The 19,551-nt window shown below is 42.4% G+C and overlaps 1 protein-coding gene across 2 annotated transcripts in view; it reads right to left on the bottom strand.

The window, feature by feature from the left end:
* LOC137301848 (DNA-binding protein RFX7-like) overlaps positions 1–19,551 on the bottom strand; it is an 86,842-nt gene that overhangs the window by 39,059 nt on the left and 28,232 nt on the right. Inside the window, exons 1-3 of one of the 2 annotated variants that reach the window (XM_067971525.1) lie at positions 15,286–15,346; positions 13,277–13,310; positions 8,481–8,563 (exon numbers count right to left, since the gene is read on the bottom strand). In XM_067971525.1, the coding sequence (XP_067827626.1) occupies positions 8,481–8,554 (74 nt within the window). In that variant the 5' untranslated portion in view covers positions 8,555–8,563; positions 13,277–13,310; positions 15,286–15,346. Of the gene's footprint in view, positions 1–8,480; positions 8,564–13,276; positions 13,311–15,285; positions 15,347–19,551 lie in introns of those variants that run through there. The other variant, XM_067971524.1, reaches the window with a different exon arrangement.

Raw genomic sequence — 19,551 nt, 5'->3', positions numbered from 1 at the left:
GTTCCAGACCACTTTTTCACCTGAGCTGTCAAACATTTACAGTAATGCTTCAAAGCACATAAATTACACCATGAGTCTGCCATGGAGATAACATCAAGAAAAACCTTTTGCACACTGACTCCAGATGTGACCATAACACAAGCAGAATGAACTGCACTTTTCAGGTGGTTCATGACCAGATCTAGAACAATACATTCTACCACCCGGTTAGTTAAATGCTATTTAGTCATGATTCCACCTGAGATTTTGTTACCCAGAACAGATTGGCACATGTGCTTGGTTCTATCTGCAAAGAGCAATAAGATCACAACATTCATATTACATTTCTCTTTTAAATAGAGAATTGTGTGGCAAGTAAAATTTTGGCATGGCGAATTCCTGAAATAAAGGAAAATGAGGTACAATCTTATCAGCCTCAAAGCAATCCTCAATACATGTATTCAGATGTCCACCTTCAGAGGAATAGGCATTCCTTTTGTAGTACAAGATGCTTCATACCCAAAATCAAAGCTATTAGCCAAGGAGAGCAAAAAGGTCTCAAAGAAAGCACCAGTTACTTTCTCCACTTCCATGCCCCAGGACATTGGACGAGGCAGCAAAGCAATTGTTGAGGTGATTAAGAACATAGGAAATAGGAGCAGGAGTAGGCCACACGGCCCCTCAAGCCTGCTCCGCCATTCAATCAGATCATGGCTGATCTTTGCCCTCAACTCCACTTTCCCACCCGATCCCCATATCCCTTGATTCCCCTGGAGTCCAAAAATCTATCCATCTCAGCCTTGAATATATTCAATGACTCAGCATCTACAGCCCTCTGGGGTAGAGAATTCCAAAGATTCACAACCCTCTGTGTGAAGAAATTCCTCCTCATCTCAGTCTTGAATGGCCGACCCCTTATCCTGAGACTATGCCCCCTAGTTCTAGACTCTCCAGCCAGGGGAAATAATCTCTCAGCATCTACCCTGTCAAGGCCCCTCATAATCTTATGTTTCAATGAGATCACCTCTCCTTCTTCTCAACTCGAGAGAGAATAGGCCCTTTCTACTCAACCTCTCTTCAAAGGACAACCCTCTCACCCCAGGAATTAATCGAGTGAACCTTTGTTGTACCGCCTCCAAGACAAGTATATCTTTCCTTAGATGAGGAAACCAAAACTGTGCGCAGTGCTCCAGGTGAGGTCTCACAAAAGCCCTGTACAACTGCAGTAAGACTTCCTTACTCTTGTACTCCAACCCCCTTGCAATAAAGGCCAGCCTGCCATTTGCTTTCCTAATTGCCTGCTGTACCTGCATACTAACTTTTTGTGTTTCTTGTACAAGGACATTCAAGTCTCTCTCAACACCAACATTTAATGGTTTTTCACCATTTAAAAAATAATCTGTTTTTCTATTCTTCCTACCAAAGTGAACAACCTAACATTATACTCCATCTGCCACCTTCTTGCCCACTCACTTAACCTGTCTATATCCCTTTGCAGACTCTGTCCTCTCACAGCTTACTTTCCCACCTTGCTTTGTATCGTCAGCAAACTTGGATACATTACACTCAATACCTTCATCTAAGTCATTAATATAGATTGTAAATAGCTGAGGCCCAAGCACCGATCTTTGTGGCACCCCACTAGTTACAGCCTGCCAAACTGAGAATGACACATTTATCTCTACTCTCTGTTTTCTGTCCTTTAACCAATCCTCTATCCATGCTAATGCATTATCCCCAACCCCATGAGCCCTTACCTTGTGCAACAACCTTTCATGTGGCACCTTATCGAATGCCTTTTGAAAATCCAAATATATTACATCCACTGGTTCCCCTTTATCTACCCTGCTAGTTACAGCCTCAAAAAACTCCAGTAGATTTGTCAAACATGATTTCCCTTTCATGAAACCATGTTGACTCTGCCTAATCATATTATGATTTAAGTGCCCTGTTACTACTTCCTTAATAATAGATTCCAGCATTTTCCCGACTACCCGCATCAGACTAACTGGCCTGTAGTTCCCTTTTTTCTCTCTCCCTCCCTTCTTGAATAGCGGGGTAATATTTGCTACCTTCCAGTCCACTGGGACCCGTTCCAGAAACGAGAGAATTTTGGAAGATCATAACCAATGCATCAGCTACCTCTGCAGCCACCTCTTTTAGAACCCTAGGATGGAGGCCATCTGGTCCAGGGGATTTGTCGGCTTTTAGTCCTATTAGTTTGTCCAGTACTTTTTCTCTAGTGATATTAATTGTTTTTAAGTTCCTCACTCTCATTTATCTCTTGGATACCCACTATTTTTGGTATTTTTTTGTGTCTTCTACTGTGAAGACAGGTACAAAATATTTGTTTAATGCAACTGCCATTTCCTTATTCCCCATTATAATTTCTGCTGTCTCAGCCTCTAAGGGACCAACATTTACTTTTGCTACACTCTCCCTTTTTACATACTTGCAGAAGTTCTTACAATCAGTTTTTATATTTCTTGCTAGTTTACTTTCATATTCTATTTTCTCCCTTTTTATCAATTTTTTGATCATCCTTAGTTGGTTTCTAAAACTCTCCCAATCCCCAGGCTTATTACTCATCTTGGCAACAATAGAGGCCTCTTCTTTCAATCTAATGCACTCCTTAACTACTTTCGTTAGCCACGGGAGGATCACTTTTCCCGTGGAGCTTTTATTTCACAATGGAATGTATACTTGTTGAGAATATTCAAATATTTCTTTAAATGTTTGCCATTGCTTTTCAACTGTCAAAACCTTTAATTTAATTTCCCAATCTACCTTTGACAACTCGCCCCTCATAACTATGTAATTGGCTTTATTTAAGTTTAAGACTCTAATTTCTGACTTAAGTACGTTACTTTCAAACTGAATGTGAAATTCTATCATATTATGATCACTCTTCCCCAGAGGTTCTTTTATTGCGAGATTACTAATCAACCCTATCTCATTACATCGTACAAGATCTAAAATAGCCTGTTCCTGGTTGGTTCCATGACGTATTGCTCTAGGAAACCATCTCGAATACATTCCATGAACTCGTCTTCCAAACTACCATTGCCAATTTGATTTGCCCAGTCTATATGCAGGTTAAAGTCCCCCATGATGACTTTGTTACAAGTTCCCATTATTTAATTATTAATACTCTGTCCAACGGTACTGCTACTATTAGGGGGGCTATAAACTACTCCCATCAGTGTTTTCTGCCCCTTGTTACTTCTAATTTCCATCCATATTGATTCTACTTCCTGACCTTCCGAGCGAAGATCCTTTCTCACCACTGTCCTTATGTCATCCTTTATTACTACGGCTACACCCCCTCCTTTTCCATTCTGCCTGTCTTTTCTAAATATCATGTACCCTGAAATATTTAGTTCCCAACCATGTCTCTGCAATGGCTATTAGGTCAAACCTATTTATCTCTATTTGTGCAATTAATTCATCTATCTTGTTACCAATGCTCTGGACATTCAGATAAAGAGCCTTCAATTTTGACTTTTAAACCATTTTTCCTGCTTTGACCTTACTTGTTGTTGCACTATTATTGGTAAACTCTCTGTCCCTTCCTGCCACACTCTGCTTATCTTTACCCAAGTCACTACACTGTTCTATTGTCTTAACTTCTCATTAGATTTCGAAATTTCCCCTCACCTGACCCCTCCCTTTCCCCCCCCAACTTTTTAGTTTAAAGCCTTACCTACAGCCCTAGTTATTCAATTCGCCAGGACGCTGGTCCCAGCCCGGTTTAAGTGAAGCCTGTCCCATTGGAACAGCTCTCTTTCCCCAGTACTGGTGCCAGTGCCCCACGAATCGAAACCCCTGTCTCCCACACCACTCTTTGAGCCACGCATTTAACTCTCTGATCTGTTTGTCCATAAGCCAATTTGCACGTGGCTCAGGTAGCAATCCAGAGATCATCACCTTTGAGGTTCTGCGTATTAATTTAGATCCTAGCTCCTCAAACTGTCTCAGCAGAACCTCATTCTTAGTTCGACCTATGTCTTTGGTTCCTAGACAGATGACAACTGGATCCTCCCCCTCATGCTCCAAGTTTTTTACCAGCCGCAAGGAGATATCCTTAACCCCTGGCACCAGGCAGGCAACACAACCTTCAGGACTCTCGATCACGACTGCAGAGAACAGTGACCATCCCCGACTATACTATCCCCGACCACTACCACATTCCTTTTTATTCCCCCAACACCACAGTGCTGTGGTCAGGTTGCCCATCCTCCTTGCAGTCTATGCTCTCATTTTAAAAAAATTCGTTCATGGCATGTGGGGATCGCTGGCGAGGCCAGCATTTATTGGCCATCCCTAATTGCCCTTGAGAAGGTGGTGGTGAGTCGCCTTCTTGAACCGCTGCAGTCCGTGTGGTGAAGGCTCTCCCACACTGCTGTTAGGAAGGGAATACCAGGATTTTGACCCAGCGACGATGAAGGAACGGCGATATATTTCCAAGTCGGGATGGTGTGTGACTTGGAGGGGAACGTACAGGTGGTGTTGTTCCCATGTACCTGCTGCTCTTGTCCTTCTAGGTGGTAGAGGTCACGGATTTGGGAGGTGCTGTCGAAGAAGCCTTGGCGAGTCGCTGCAGTGCATCCTGTGGATGATACACACTGCAGCCACAGTGCGCCGGTGGTGGATGGGGTGCTAATCAAGCGGGCTGCTTTGTCCTGGATGGTATCGAGCTTCTTGAGTGTTGTTGGAGCTGCACTCATCCAGGCAAGTGGAGAGTATTCCATCACACTCCTGACTTGTGCCGAGTAGATGGTGCGGAGTCAGAAGGTGAGTCACTCGCCACAGAATACCCAGCCTCTGACCTGCTCTTGTAGCCACAGTATTTATATGGCTGGTCCAGTTAAGTTTCTGGTCAATGGTGACCCCAGGATGTTGATGGTGGGGGATTCGGCGATGGTAATGTCGTTGAATGTCAAAGGGAGGTGGTTAGACTCTCTCTTGTTGGAGATGGTCATTGCCTGGCACGAATGTTACTTGCCACTTATGAGCCCAAGCCTGGATTTTGTCCAGGTCTCGTTGCATGTGGGCTCGGACTGCTTCATTATTTGAGGGGTTGTGAATGGAACTGAACACTCTGCAATCATCAGCGAACATCCCCATTTCTGACTTTATGATGGAGGCAAGGTCATTGATGAAGCAGCTGAAGATGGTTGGGCCTAGGACACTGCCATGAGGAACTCCTGCAGCAATGTCCTGGGGCTGAGATGATTGGCCTCCAATAACCACTCCCATCTTCGTTTGTGCTAGATATGACTCCAGCCACTGGAGAGTTTTCCCCGATTCCCATTGACTTCAATTTTACTCGGGCTCCTTGGTGCCACACTCTTGTCAAATGCTGCCTTGATGTCAAGGGCAGTCACTCTCACCTCACCTCTGCAATTCAGCTCTTTTGTCCATGTTTGGACCAAGGCTGCAATGAGGTCTGGAGCCGAGTGGTCCTGGCGGAACCCAAACTGAGCATCGACAAGCAGGTTATTGGTGAGTAAGTGCCGCTTGATAGCACTGTCGACGACATCTGCCATCACTTTGCTGATGACTCAAGAGTGGACTGATGGGGTGGTAATTGGCCGGATTGGATATGTCCTGCTTTTTGTGGACAGGACACACCTGGGCAATTTTCCACATTGTCGGGTAGATGCCAGTATTGTAGCTGTGCTGGGACAGCTTGGCTGGAGGCGCAGCTAGTTCTGGAGCATAAGTCTTCAGCACTACAGCCAGGATGCTGTTGGGGCCCGTAGCCTTTGCTGCATCCAGTGCACTCAGCCGTTTCTTGATATCACGTGGAGTGAATCGAATTGGCTGAAGACTGGCTTCTGTGATGGTGGGGATATCGGGAGGAGGCCGAGATGGATCATCTACTCGGCACTTCTGGCTGAAGGTGGTTGCAAACGCTTCAGCCTTGTCTTTTGCACTCACGTGCTGGACTCCGCCATCATTGAGGATGGGGAGGTTTGTAGAGCCTCCTACTCCCGTTAGTTGTTTAACTGTCCACCACCATTCACGACTGGATGTGGCAGGACTCAACCATACAGGTAGCAAGTATGACCTGTTGGACAAGGTCAAGGGCTGAGTCTCCTCCATCACTGGATCCTGGGTCCCATACCTGCCTGACACTCAGTCACACTCTTCTGTCCCTGACCACTGAACAAATCTAAACTACTACCTAATCTAATCTGCCTCCTGGATCAAAGTGTCCAAGTAACTCTCCTCCTCCCGGATGCATCACAATGTCTGCAGCTCGGATTCCAGCTCACAACTCTGAGCTGAAGTTCCTCGAGCTGCAGACACTTACTGCAGATTAAAAAAGGTGTGATGTCATCCGAGTGGAGGGTCAGGGTTAGGGGAGGTTGAAGTGTGTGAGGACTTGCGAGAGTTGGGAGTAGCCATTTCCAGGGGTGGAAAATAATGATGGAGATAGTCACTGTACTTCAAAGTAGTTCATTACAAATGGAGTGCTTCAAAACATTTCTGAGGCATGTTAAGGTGCCATACAAATGCAGTCTTTTTCTTTTGTCAGCAGGACATATAACCCCGAAGGGCATCACGTAAATGTACTTTCCAGCATTGAACATTGGCTGATTTTTTTTCTCCTATTAGCCAGGCTAATAGACCCACCCCATCTGTTACCCTAGCTCAGAACAGCTAACAGCACAGCCCAGTGATTCAACATGCAAGTCTTTGGTCTCTATGTCTTGGTACCACACCATGCTGAAGTCTTCTTTCACTAAGCTTGTGGAAGTCAACTTGTGCCAGCACTTATGGGAAAAGCATTGGTGGGACCCAGTGTCAGTGCACGCCAATGAATGTGACTCTGGAGAACAATGAGGGGAGACATGGACAACCTCAATATTAGAAGTGCAAAGGTATTAGCTGATGGCCAGCTGACTGCTGTGGCAAACTCACAGTTGATAAAAGATGAGACAGTTGTCAGCAAGGCACTGGATATGATGCTGCAATCAGATGCTTTATTAATAACACAGGTTTGTCTCTTTTCCACTTTGATTCTTCAGAGTTTGGTGCTGATGGGAGTTCGGACCAACGCTATCTACAATTTAAAGTTAACCACAGAGCGATGGCATTGTAGGGAAACCTCGTGATGCGTGTGGAGTGTCATACGTGGACCATCACAATTCCTCAGTGTATCCAGAAGTGATACATTTGCACCATGTCAGAAAAGGAGTCTCTGGGGCAGAGGAACTCCACTCGAGGACCATGTGACCACATTTTACAGCATCAGAGAGTTTGAGGTGTCTTGGGATCAAACTCTCCAGAATGTAGTTACCCAAAATGCCGTACTAGACAATTCAGTGCAGAAAGAGAGTAGTGGTGACCATCCACCAGAGTAGCAAGGAGACTATACTAAAAGGATGGCCTCCATCTTGACCAAAATGGCACCAATATCCTTGCATACGGTAAATGGAGCAGTGGGGGAGGAATTAAACCAGCATGGTAAGGGATGGGGAAAGTCTAGGTTAACACAAATTCATGTGAGAAAAACCTACTGAATGTTTCCTTCTGCATTAAGAAAACTTTGATCAATGATATAAAAATAAATCTCAGCACTCTTCCAGTAAAATCTGCATCAGATATGGGAAGAACCTTGTGGCCAATATTACTGCTATACATTATCAGGGTCTTAGAAGGGAAACTATCCCAGTGTTTCCTCTCTTTCTGCCTCCCAGCCTCCCCCCCCCCCATTTTGGATGACAACATATTAATTTATTGGTGGAGTGTGATTAAGTAAAAAATAGGTTATGCATTTTCTTCCATTATTAGTCCCTCTTGAGCTGTGCATGGTAGGTGGCCGGTTCCCAGCTTACAATACCATTCTCAAGTGGCTGTTAGGGCTGCAAATGACCATGAAGACTTCCCTGAAGCAGCAAGTTTGAAATTAGAAACTAAATATTGTGAATCTTTTATTCCATTGCTCAATGGCAGCAGTGGTAATACAAAATGTGGTGCCATTGTGAAACCCTTTTTTGTCCTGAAAGTTTGTTGTCCACTTAAAATTTCAACACAATGTTAAAAAGCAAATTATGAAAATATTTATCAGAATTAACATTAAACACTTTTAAACTTAGTTTTTCTTGCAATGAAGAATTGCTACAGCCCTCAAAAGGTTCAGTATATTCACTTATGGATCCTACAAATGTATGATAACATGATAAATATAGGTAGCTAAAATTAACAGTCTGTGGTATTTTTCCAACATGCTTGGAACTTTTTAACATTCACTTGTCAAAGTCAGTTAGCAAAACAGTTTTTTTTCCATTAGATTATAGTTTCTACAATTTATATGGGCATCAGTTGAGAACACTTAAAATAATGGATTTCTCCTTCTCAAAGTCTATTTCATTTAATAGCATCAGAAAACATTTGTTGCTGCTCATTTTCTACAACCAGTTACTATTTATAAACACTCAGTTCCTTGAAAAGCTAAATAAAGAGTGACAGAATATGGATGTTGGTTTTACCTTTTGTTTCCATTGCTAGGACCAGAAGGCAATTGAAGGTAGAGGTAGAGTTTTTCTAGATCTGTAAACTTCATTACTTCTTGCTGAAAGCAGAAAACAAAATTAATTGAAAGTACAAATACTTTTGAGAAGTAAATTATAAAGCACAATAGATAAGATAAAATAAAATAAAAATGAGGCAAATTCCACTGTTCAGATGAGACTTCGAAACCAAGAGTCACACCAAATTGGAGAGACAAGTCTTATCAGCTACATCGCTACAAGAAAGCATCCAGCAAAGGCTGAACACAACGATTTAACTGTGCGGTACTTATCGCCTTTTCAAGAAGACAGAACATGGTTGGCACTCCAAAGGATCTCTGGTGCAAAATATCTCAGTGAAGGGGTAATTCTTCGTCCCATTATACTCATTCCCACTCAAGGCAGATACAGGGGTGCAGGTTTCAGTTCATAGAAAAAGCTGTGCTTTATGAAAACTGTCTTTCTACCATAAGCATGAGTTAAAATTGTTGGAAGAAATACAACCCTTAAGAACTACCTCCCAAATCCGCAACCTCTACCACCTAGGACAAGGGCAGCAGGCACATGGGAACACCACCACCTGCACGTTCCCCTCCAAGTCACACACCATCCCGACTTTGAAATGTATCGCCATTCCTTCATCGTCACTGGTTCAAAATCCTGGAACTCCCTTCCGAACAGCACTGTGGGAGAAGCTTCACCACACGGGTTGCAGCAGTTCAAGAAGGAAGCTCACCACCGCCTTCTCAAGGGCAATATATGCTGGCCTTGCCCATGAACGAATAAAAAAAATGCTGTTTAAATCACAATAGGTAGATTTTGAATGTACTTTTAATCTAAGTTTAAAAATCTCCATCCCATTACTCAATTGTTTCCACTTGAGACCTTTTCAGTTGTGCTTACACGCACAGAAAGTGTAATATTTCCCCCTGCAACATTTAATCAGTATATTGAAGAAAGTAAGCAAATTATTGAAGGAGAAAGGGAAAAAATTCAAAATGTCTAAGTCAGACAATTTAAAAAACAAAAATGCACTTGACAGAAAAAGGGAGTATTGAGTGTGTTCCGTCCACTAATTGTCATTTTTGACACAAAAAACTTCAGAATGGATTAGCAATACTATTGAAAATCCTATTCAACTATATTGCATTATAACAACCAAATTTCTGGGAAAAGCTATACAACCTTACTGTAACACACTTCATCAATGATGCCAGGAACAGTCAACCCAGAATGTACCCCAGGAAGAAAGTAATGAAAAAATCATATTTTTGTAAATTTCTCTTAATAGAACATCGGGTTTCAGAATATTTGGCAGAGCATCCACGAGATATACAATTAAAAGTATTGCATACAGATCGTGTTACACATAAGGTGCAGGTACCATGGAAAATCATGTTACACTTTTGTAATTGGTTTAAGTAATTTCTTTATTAGTTAAGCATGTTGATTTGCTCAAGTACTGGCAAGTAGGACGAGCCAGCACTGCTAAAAATGCACAAGGAACGCACATAAAACTTATCAATTCATTCAAGACATTTGCACACCTATCAATCTGAAATTACTGCTACTACTAAATTCGAGTCCGTTAGCTCAGCAGCGCCGATGGGGCCGAATGAAATCACTCCAGTGTCGTTGGTTCTGAACTAGCCTGGCCGCTTCAATCATCTGTATCCCTTTGTGACAAGTCACCCTTGACATTGTCCAGCCAGTGCTTCCTTTGTCCACCTCAGCTTCTTGTTCCATGTGCCTCTGTATGCAGAGCCATGAAAGGTATTCTAGCTCTTGAAACATGCCCAAGTCTTTGTAGTTGTCTTTCTTGGATCTTCTGTTTAAGCATTGTTTTTTGATCAAGCCCTGCTATAAAATCATAGAATCATACAGCACAGAAGGAGGCCATTTGGCCCATCATGCCTGTGCTGACTCCTTGAAAGAGCTATCTAATTAGTCCAAGTCCCCAATTCTTGCCCCATAGCCCTGCAAATTTCTCCTTTTGAAGCATATATCCAATTCCCTTTTCAAAGTTACTACTGAATCTGCTACCACCACCCTTTCAGGTAGTATATTCAAGATCATAACAACTTGCTGCGTTAAAATAAAATCCTCATCTCCCCCCTCATTCTTTAGCCAATTATCTTAAATCTGCGTCCTCTGGTTATCGACCCTCCTGCCAATGGAAAGAGTTTCTCCCTATCTACTCTATCAAAACCCGACATAATTTTGAACACTTCTTTCAAATCTCCCCTTAACCTGTTCTAAGGAGAATCCCAGCTTCTCTAGTGTCTCCACATAACTGAAGGCCCTCAGCCCCGGTACCATTGTCGTAAATCTCCTCCGCACCCTCTCCAGGGCCTTGACATTCTTCCTGAATGTGATGCCCAGACACAATACTCCAGCTGAGGCCTAACGAGTGATTTATAAAAGTTTAGCATAACTGCTTTTGTACTCTATGCCTCTATTTATAAAGCCTTGGGTCCTGTATGCTTTTTTTTAAACATGTTCTTATTATATCATTCTTGATTCTTTGCATCTTGGACACTCCTAGCATTCCTCTCAACCAATTCATTTCTGCTGTTCGTATCTCGTTCGTCATCTTTTCGCATGCTCCAGCACTCAAATCCACATAATAATATGGGGATAACCATTGCTTCATAAACTCTTATCTTTGTTCTTACCAAAAAGACAACGATCATGTCATTTGGGAACCATTAGGAAGATGCACATGTCACAGTTCATGGGGATGCAGTTGAACAGGTGGAAATGTTTATAAACCTTGGTGGGCTAGTGTCAGAGAATGAGAGTTGTGAAAAAGACAACAAAAGAAGTATTGGACTTGCTTCTGGAAGATTAAGCAGGATATGGAAGGCTAAAGATATAATCTGAAACTAGCAACTATGAAAAAAACTATTCAAATCATTAAAATTATAATTTCAAAGCTATTTTAGCGGCCATGTTGCTTTCCATCCCACAACACATTTACCCATAACAATTAAATTTAAGACAAATCAAAAATTAAATACTTCTTATAACAATCAATAAACTAAGCCATAAACGTACCCATTGTATCCTGCAACTCATTGTACCATCTGTTGCCACACAGATCTATCCCTCTTTCTGGGGCCTAGGACGCGAGTTCTCTCCTGTTCCCAGAGCGAGTCTTCTCTTCCACCTTCATTGCTGATATTTTCAGGTTTCACACGTGAGCTTCGTGTCCTTTAATGTCTGTATTGGGATCGCTGCACATATTGTCCATACCCTTTACTGCTGCTTTTCACATTCAAGAGTTATGCCCGAGGTCTTCCCACTCCTTCCCAGCCTGACTTTTTTTCTCCTCACTCACCCCTCCCCCAAATCTGTTCTTTGTTGCTAACTTTGAACTGCTGCGGGACGCAAGGCATGAGTGAAAAGAGGCACCCCAGAAACTCAGTGGATGTTGAAGATATAGTGACACCAGCGGCCTAACAACAGGATACTTAAGTTCAATTGCTGGGAACGGGGAGAAAAAGACAGGAAAGCAAGTGAAGATAAAATACAAAAACAAAACAGTAGGAAGGAGAGTAAGAGAAAGATGAAGAGAAAGGCAAGGAAGAACAGACTGAGAGGGGAAGGAAGAAAAGGAAAAGAGAGGGAATAATGAGAGGAAAAGAAAAAGTGAGGTTGCGTGGTACATGTTGCATCGATGCCAGTTGCAATTTATATGTGGGACACACAACAGATCACAGAATCTCCACCATTCCTTCCCTTGATCATGTATCAGCCATGTCTTGGTAACAGGTTATGGAAAGCCAGGCCCACAGTACCAGGCCTGCCAATATAATACTACATCTTCCACTTGTATTTTTGTTGTGTCAGGTCAGAACTTTATCGAGGCAGACACTCCAGTGAAGTATAATTGGAGATACAACCTTCGGACAAGATATCAAATAGAAATCCTATGTCCCTGTTCCACTGGTTTATACTGATGTTAAAGACCCCACTGGATTACTGGAAGATTTCCCGTGTCCTGATCGGCTTTCTTCCAGGGTGATTTGATTGAGGTTTTTAGAATTGTGAAAGGAATTGATCGGGTCGAGAGAAACTTTTTTCCACTGGTGGGGGAAATCTAGAACAAGGGGGCACAACCTTAAAATCAGAGCCAGGCCATTCAGGAGAGAAGTTAGAAAACACTTTTTTCACACAAAGAGTGGTGGAAGTGTGGAACTCTCCCACACAAAAAGCAGTGGATGCTAGCTCAATTAATAATTTTAAATCTGAGATCAATAGATTTTTGCTAGTCAAGGGTATTAAGGAATATGGAGCCAAGGCAAATGGATGGAGTTAGGATACAGATCAGCTATGATCGCACAGAATGGCAGAACAGGCTCGAAGGGCTGAATGGCCTACTCCTGTTCCCTGAACTACCACCATTAAAAAACAGATCAGCTGGTCAATCTTCTCAATGCTGTTTATGGGATCTTGTGTGCAAAATTGCTGTTTGCTTGCAAATAAGTCACTGCACCTGAAAATAATTAATTGCATTTGAAGCACTTTGAGTCATTTCTGGGAGATGTAAAATGGCACTATATAAATCTAAGTCTTTTTTCACTTTTTCATATCAGAGAAATGGCTTGCATCAACACCTTGCAAAGTACGTGCTCTTCGGTCACCATAGCATCATTCTTTGGTTTTGAATGTGCTATGTTCAAAATGTCAGTATTTACTATCACTGTAAAATATTAATTCAAGATAACATAGTAAAAATTGAAAAAGGTTTCATTCACATATCATGCACTCACCAAAATGCAGTCCACTTTTGATTGTACAGTTTTGCTGTAGAGAGAAAGAAAATTCATTAGTAACCTTGGCAAATGATCAAAATAAGTTGCAATGTTGAATTAGTGAACTTCATAGAAAAATACAAATTTATAGTGGTGCAGTCAACTTTGCTCCTCTGAAGAGCTGAAACATTTTGACTAATGTGGTGCCAGTTTTGTTGTATCAGTGCATGATACTGCTCTCATGAGGCACATTACCATAATGGTTTTATGATTAGTACGCACTTGAAGATAATGCCCTGGAGATCCTGAGGTTTTATCAGTTTTGTTTTTAATTTTTAAATACAATGTATAATTTTGTAGACGTTTTAGCAGCCTGTCTGCTCTAAAAAGTCTATGTAAAAGCCTAGCCAGATGTCCAAAGACGTTTTTTTGAAACACTGCACTGGAAACAAGTCAGTGGCATTTTCATGTTTTAATTAAGACTAACTTTAATTTTTTTGCAAACTAACAGAAATTGAAGATGCAAAATATACTTATTCTTGTGGTCACAGCTAAACATTTGAGCTGCTCAGGTCTTTTTACTCCCAGAATAAATTCTGCACTCAATGATATGCCATCATGCAATATTATTAAAACAAAGATAACAGTCAACATTACAGAGAAAGAGATCAAATACTTTTCACAAAGGAAAGTACGGAGGCGAGAGGTTATTCAGCCCACAACAAACAACATCTCAAATCTTTCCTCTCAGAAATTCTGGAACGAGTTATGGCTTTGCAAATATGCTTCCAACTCTCGTTATTTGAGTCCCTTCAACCCAGATTCCAATATGCCCGCAGTACTGAGATTAAATTGGTCAAAGTCATATTAATTGTTTGCTTACAAACAGCTAGCAGCGACTCATGGAGAGTCGAAGTAGCAGTACACTACGAAACATAGAAAGTATTATACAATATATTTTATGTCCTGTGGCAATGCTCACAGATGAAAAGTAAAGGGTTTAGTACTCAGTGCTGAAATTACTTCCCTTGACTCTCTCTGATGACCCTCCCACCCCCACCAACCAACCACAAGGTCACAATATATCTGTCCAGCTCCCAATCTATGCCTTGCCTGCTTGACACGATAGGAAGCTTGGGTAACAGGCAGTTCTGTGTTATTCTGAGCCCCTAATTTGCTCTATGTTGTAGTGCTCTTGGATGTGCAACTAATGTATACTGCAAGGGCACATTTCCCAGCACTGGCTGGGTACTTTGGACTATGGACCATGGCCTGGCTTGCTCCCCGATCAGTGATCTGCATGAGCCAAAACTTCCTTCAGCTGAATGTCGGCAAAACCAAAGCCATCCTCTGCAACTCGTCAGCATTTCGAACTCCCCTCCTCGGGTCCATCAATGTCCTTGGTTGCCATCTCTTCAGGCCACACAACAACTAGGAACGTTCAGCCAAACTGTTCCCAGGCCTTCAAAATTGTTCAGAGACGAAATTGTCTGCAAGGTGGTTTATGAAAGCGACCCAGAGCTGTATCTCTCTACCCTGAATAAACACCCTTCTCTGACCAAGTAACAGGCACTGACATCACAATAATGCTTCCTACTAGGATAACTTCAATCTATCAGTGAATAAATACTGCTCAGTCATGGGACAGGAAGGCATTGGCGCAGAATTTGCTGGAATGGGGCATCTCACCACCTGTGCGGCGAGTTGGATTTTTTTCTTCACTTTTCAGCTCCAATTATTTTTGTGCTGCAAATTGCTGGAAGTGCGAATCGATAACAGTGCGATGAGGTCAACCTTGGTGAATGACGGGGCCAACAGTCTATCTCCTTAGCCAATTAAATTTAAGGATGAAGTAACAGAGCGAACGACAGAAGGAAACGGTAAATTAGAGTCAAATTAGATACAGAAAAGAGAAAGAAAGAAAGAGAGCGAATGAAAGATTGGATTAAGAGAGGGAAAAAAATGACAGAAAAGTAAGACATTTTTTAAAAATTTAATTTAAAAAACCTCCAAGAACAATTTACTACCTGCAAGAGTGAGACTCCACTGTTTCAATTGTGCAATGAGAAAGGATTAATTAACAATCCTGTTGTGCGGGGTCCCTTAGGGAAAAGCGACCATAACATGACAGAATTCCTCGTTAAGATGGAGAGTGAAGTAGTTGAATCCGAAACTAGTGTCCTGAATCTAAATAAAGGAAATTACGAAAGTATGAAGTGCGAGTTGGCTATGATAGCTTGGGGAACTTCACTAAAAAGGGATGATGGTGGATAGGCAATGGCTAATATTAAAAGAACGTGTGCAGGAATTACAACAATTATTCATTCCTGTCTGGCCCAAAAATAAAACAGGAAAGGTGGCTCAACCGTGGCTTACAAAAGAAATCAGGGATAGTATTAGATCCAAAGCGGAGACATATAAAATTGCCAGAAAAAGCGGCAAGCCTGAGGATTGGGAGCAGTTCAGAATTCAGCAAAGGAGGACAAAGAGATTGATTAAGAGGGGAAAAATAGAGTATGAGAGTAAACTAGCAGGGAACATAAAAACTGACTGTAAAAGCTTCTATAAATATGTCAAGAGAAAAAGATTAGTGAAGACAAATGTAGGTGCCTTACAGACAGAAATGGGGGAAATTATAATGGGGAACAAAGAAATGGCAGAACAATTAAACACATACTTTGGTTCTGTCTTCACAAAGGAGGACACAAATAACCTGCCAGAAATGTTAGGGAACCAAGGGTCGAGTGAGAGGGAGGAACTGAAGGAAACCAGTATAAGTAAAAAAAAGTGCTCGGGAAATCAATGGGGCTAAAGGCTGACAAATCCACAGGGCCTGATAATCGACATCCAAGAGTACGAAAGGAAATGGCCCTGGAAATAGTGGATGCATTGGTGATCATTTCCAAAATTCTATAGACTCTGGAACAGTTCCCACAGATTGGAGGGTGGCAAATGTAACCCTATTATTTAAAAAAGGAGGGAGAAAAAACAGGGAATTACAGACCAGTTAACCGACATCAGTAGTGGGGAAAATGCTAAAGTCTATTATAAAAGATGTGATAACAGAACACTCGGAGGGCGTTAACGGGATTGGACAAAGTCAGCATGGGTTTATGAAAAGGAAATCATGCTTAACAAATCTACTGGAGTTTTTTGAGGAGGTAACTAGTAGAATAGATAGGGGAGAACCAGTGGATGCAGTGTATTTGGATTTTCAGAAGGCTTTTGATAAGGTCCCACACAAGAGGTTAGTGTGCAAAATTAAAGCACATGGGATTGGGGGGACAGACAGGAAACAGAAAGCAGGAATAAACGGGTCTTTTTCCTGGTGGCAGGCAGTGACTAGTGGGGTACCGCAGGGATCAGTGCTTGGGCCCCAGCTATTCACAATATGTATCAATGATTTGGATGAGGGAACAGAATGTAACATTTCCAAGTTTGCAAACGACAAAGCTGGGGTGGAATGTGAGCTGAGGAGGATGCAAAGAGGCTCCAATGTGATTTAGACAAGTTGGGTGAGTGGGCAAGAGCATGGCAGATGCAGTATAACGTTGATAAGCGCGAGGTTATCCACTTTGGTTGTAAAAACAGAAAGACAGATTATCTGAATAGTGATAGATTGGGAAAAGGGGAGGTGCAACGAGACCTGGGTGTCCTTGTACACCAGTCGCTAAAAGCGAGCATTCAGGTGCAGCAAGCAGTTAGGAAGGCGAACGGTATGTTGGCCTTCATTGCAAGAGGATTTGAGCACAGGAACAGGGATGTCTTACTGCAGTTGTACAGGGCCTTGGTGAGACCACATCTGGAGTATTGTGTGCAGTTTTGGTTTCCTTATCTGAGGAAGGATGTCCTTGCCATGGAGGGAGTGCAACAAAGGTTTACCAGACTGATTCCTGGGATGGCAGGACTGACGTATGAGGAGAGATTGGGTCGACTAGGCCGATATTCACTAGAGTTTAAAAGAATGAGAGGTGATCTCATCAAAACATATAAAATTCTAACAGGACTAGACAGACTGGATGCAAGGGGGATGTTCCCGATGGCTGGGGAGTCCAGAACCAGGGGTCACAGTCTCAGGATACGGGGTATGCCATTTAGAACCGAGATGAGGAGAAATTTCTTCACTCAGAGGGTGGTGAACCTGTGGAATTCTCTACCACAGAAGGCAGTGGAGACCAAGTCATTAGATGTATTCAAGAAGGAGATAGATATATTTCTTAATGCTAAAGGGATCAAGGGATATGGGGAAAAAGCGGGAACAGGGTACTGAGTTAGATGATCAGCCATGATCATTTTGAATGGCAGAGCAGGCCCGAAGGGCCAAATGGCCTACTCTTGCTCCTATTTTCTATGTTTCTAATTGTTCCCTTTCTGGGCCTCCAAAGTGGCACGTCAGAATCATTACTCACCCCATTAACAGGGTCCTTACGCCATTAAATAGCAGCCCTAACTTTCTGTGGCGAGTTTAATTTGCACATACGGTGCAAATCCAGCAATTTCTTGACACTCATGGAAGTTTGATGGTGAGATCACGTTTTTGCGATGCTAACGGCGGAGCAGCGCAAATCGCCCAGCAATAAGTGGTGATTCACAACTCACGCTGTATCTCGTCCTCGCCACAAATTGCTGTTTTTTTTTTAACGCATTAAGAACGGCGTGCACCGTGAAGTCACCATTATTCACCCATCAAACTTTGGGCCAATATAATTGACCTCAGTATCCCTCGACCAAGGAGGGGGGAAAATCCCACTCTTGATTACTATCCAGTAACCCCATGGAGAAAATGTGCATGCATGCATAAGTTGATATGATTTGAAGACAGGATCAGACTTATGTTCTTGCGTATCGCACCTAGGAACAGGAGTAGGCCATCCAGCCCCTTGAGCCTGTTCCGCCATTCAATTAGATCATGGCTGATCTGCACCTCAACTCCATTTACCCGCCTTCGTTCCATATCCCTTGATACCCTTACCTATCAAAAATCTATTGAACTCAATCTTGAAAATTTCAATTAACCCAGCAACCACAGATTTTCGGTGGACGAAAGTTCCAGATTTCTACTACCCATTGTGTGAAGAAGTGTTTCCTCATTTCACTCCTAAATGTGAAGTGATGCATTCTGGAAGGAAAAATGAGGAGAGGCAATATAAATTAAATGGTACAATTTTTTGAAGGGGTTTAAGCAGGAACAAAGACCTGAGGGCTCACATACACAAATCTTTGAAGGTGGCAGAACATGTTGATAAGGCTGTCAAAAATGCATATGGGATCCGTAGCTTTATAAATAGAGGCATAGACTAGAAAAGCAATGAAGTTTATAAATCACTGGTTAGGCCTCAGCTGGAATAGTGAGTCCAATTCTGGGCACCACACTTTAGGAAGGATGTCATGGCGTTGGAGAAGGTGCAGAGATTTACCAGAATGGTATCAGGGATAAGGGACTTCAGTTATGTGGAGCAACTAGAGAAGTTGGAATTGTTCTCTTTACAGCAAAGAAAATTATGGGCAGATTTGATAGAAGTGTTCAAAGTTATGAGGGTTTTTGGATAGAGTAGATGGGGAGAAACTGTTTCCACTGTCAGGAGGGTTGGTAACCAGAGGACACGGATCTAAGATAATTGGCAAAAAATTCAGGGGGAAATTAAGAGAATTTTTTTTTTTTTTTTTTTTACACACAGTGAGTTGTTATGATCTGGAATGCACGATCTGAAAAGGTGGTGGAGGCAGATCCAATAGTAACTTTCAAAGGGGAATTGGAGAGATACTTGAAAAGGAGACATTTGTAGGGCTGAGAGGAAAGAGCAGGGAAGCGGGACTAATTGGTAGCTCTTTGAAGGAGCGGGCACATACATGATGGTCCAAATGGCTTCCTTCTGTGCTGTATGATTCGATGAAATGGCCTAGCTCTAATTTTATTATGCCTCCTTGTTCTGGATTCAGAAGAGAATCAGAGGAAATAGTTTCTCTGAATCTTTTTTTATATTCGTTCATGGTATGTGGGCGTCGCTGGCGAGGCCAGCATTTATTGCCCATCCTTAATTGCCCTTATGGTGGTGGTGAGCCACCTTCTTGAACCGCTGCAGTCCGTGTGGTGAAGGTTCTCCACAGTGCTGTTAGGAAGGGACTTCCAGGATTTTGACCCAGCGACGATGAAGGAACGGCGATATATTTCCAAGTCGGGATGGTGTGTGACTTGGAGGGGAACGTGCAGGTGGTGTTGTTCCCATGTGCCTGCTGCTCTTGTCCTTCTAGGTGGTAGAGGTCACGGGTTTGGGAAGTGCTGTCGGAGAAGC

This window comes from Heptranchias perlo, chromosome 34, assembly GCF_035084215.1.
Source record: "Heptranchias perlo isolate sHepPer1 chromosome 34, sHepPer1.hap1, whole genome shotgun sequence".
Classification (NCBI taxonomy): Eukaryota; Metazoa; Chordata; class Chondrichthyes; order Hexanchiformes; family Hexanchidae; genus Heptranchias; species Heptranchias perlo.
This window is presented reverse-complemented; position numbering and strand designations above follow the sequence as displayed.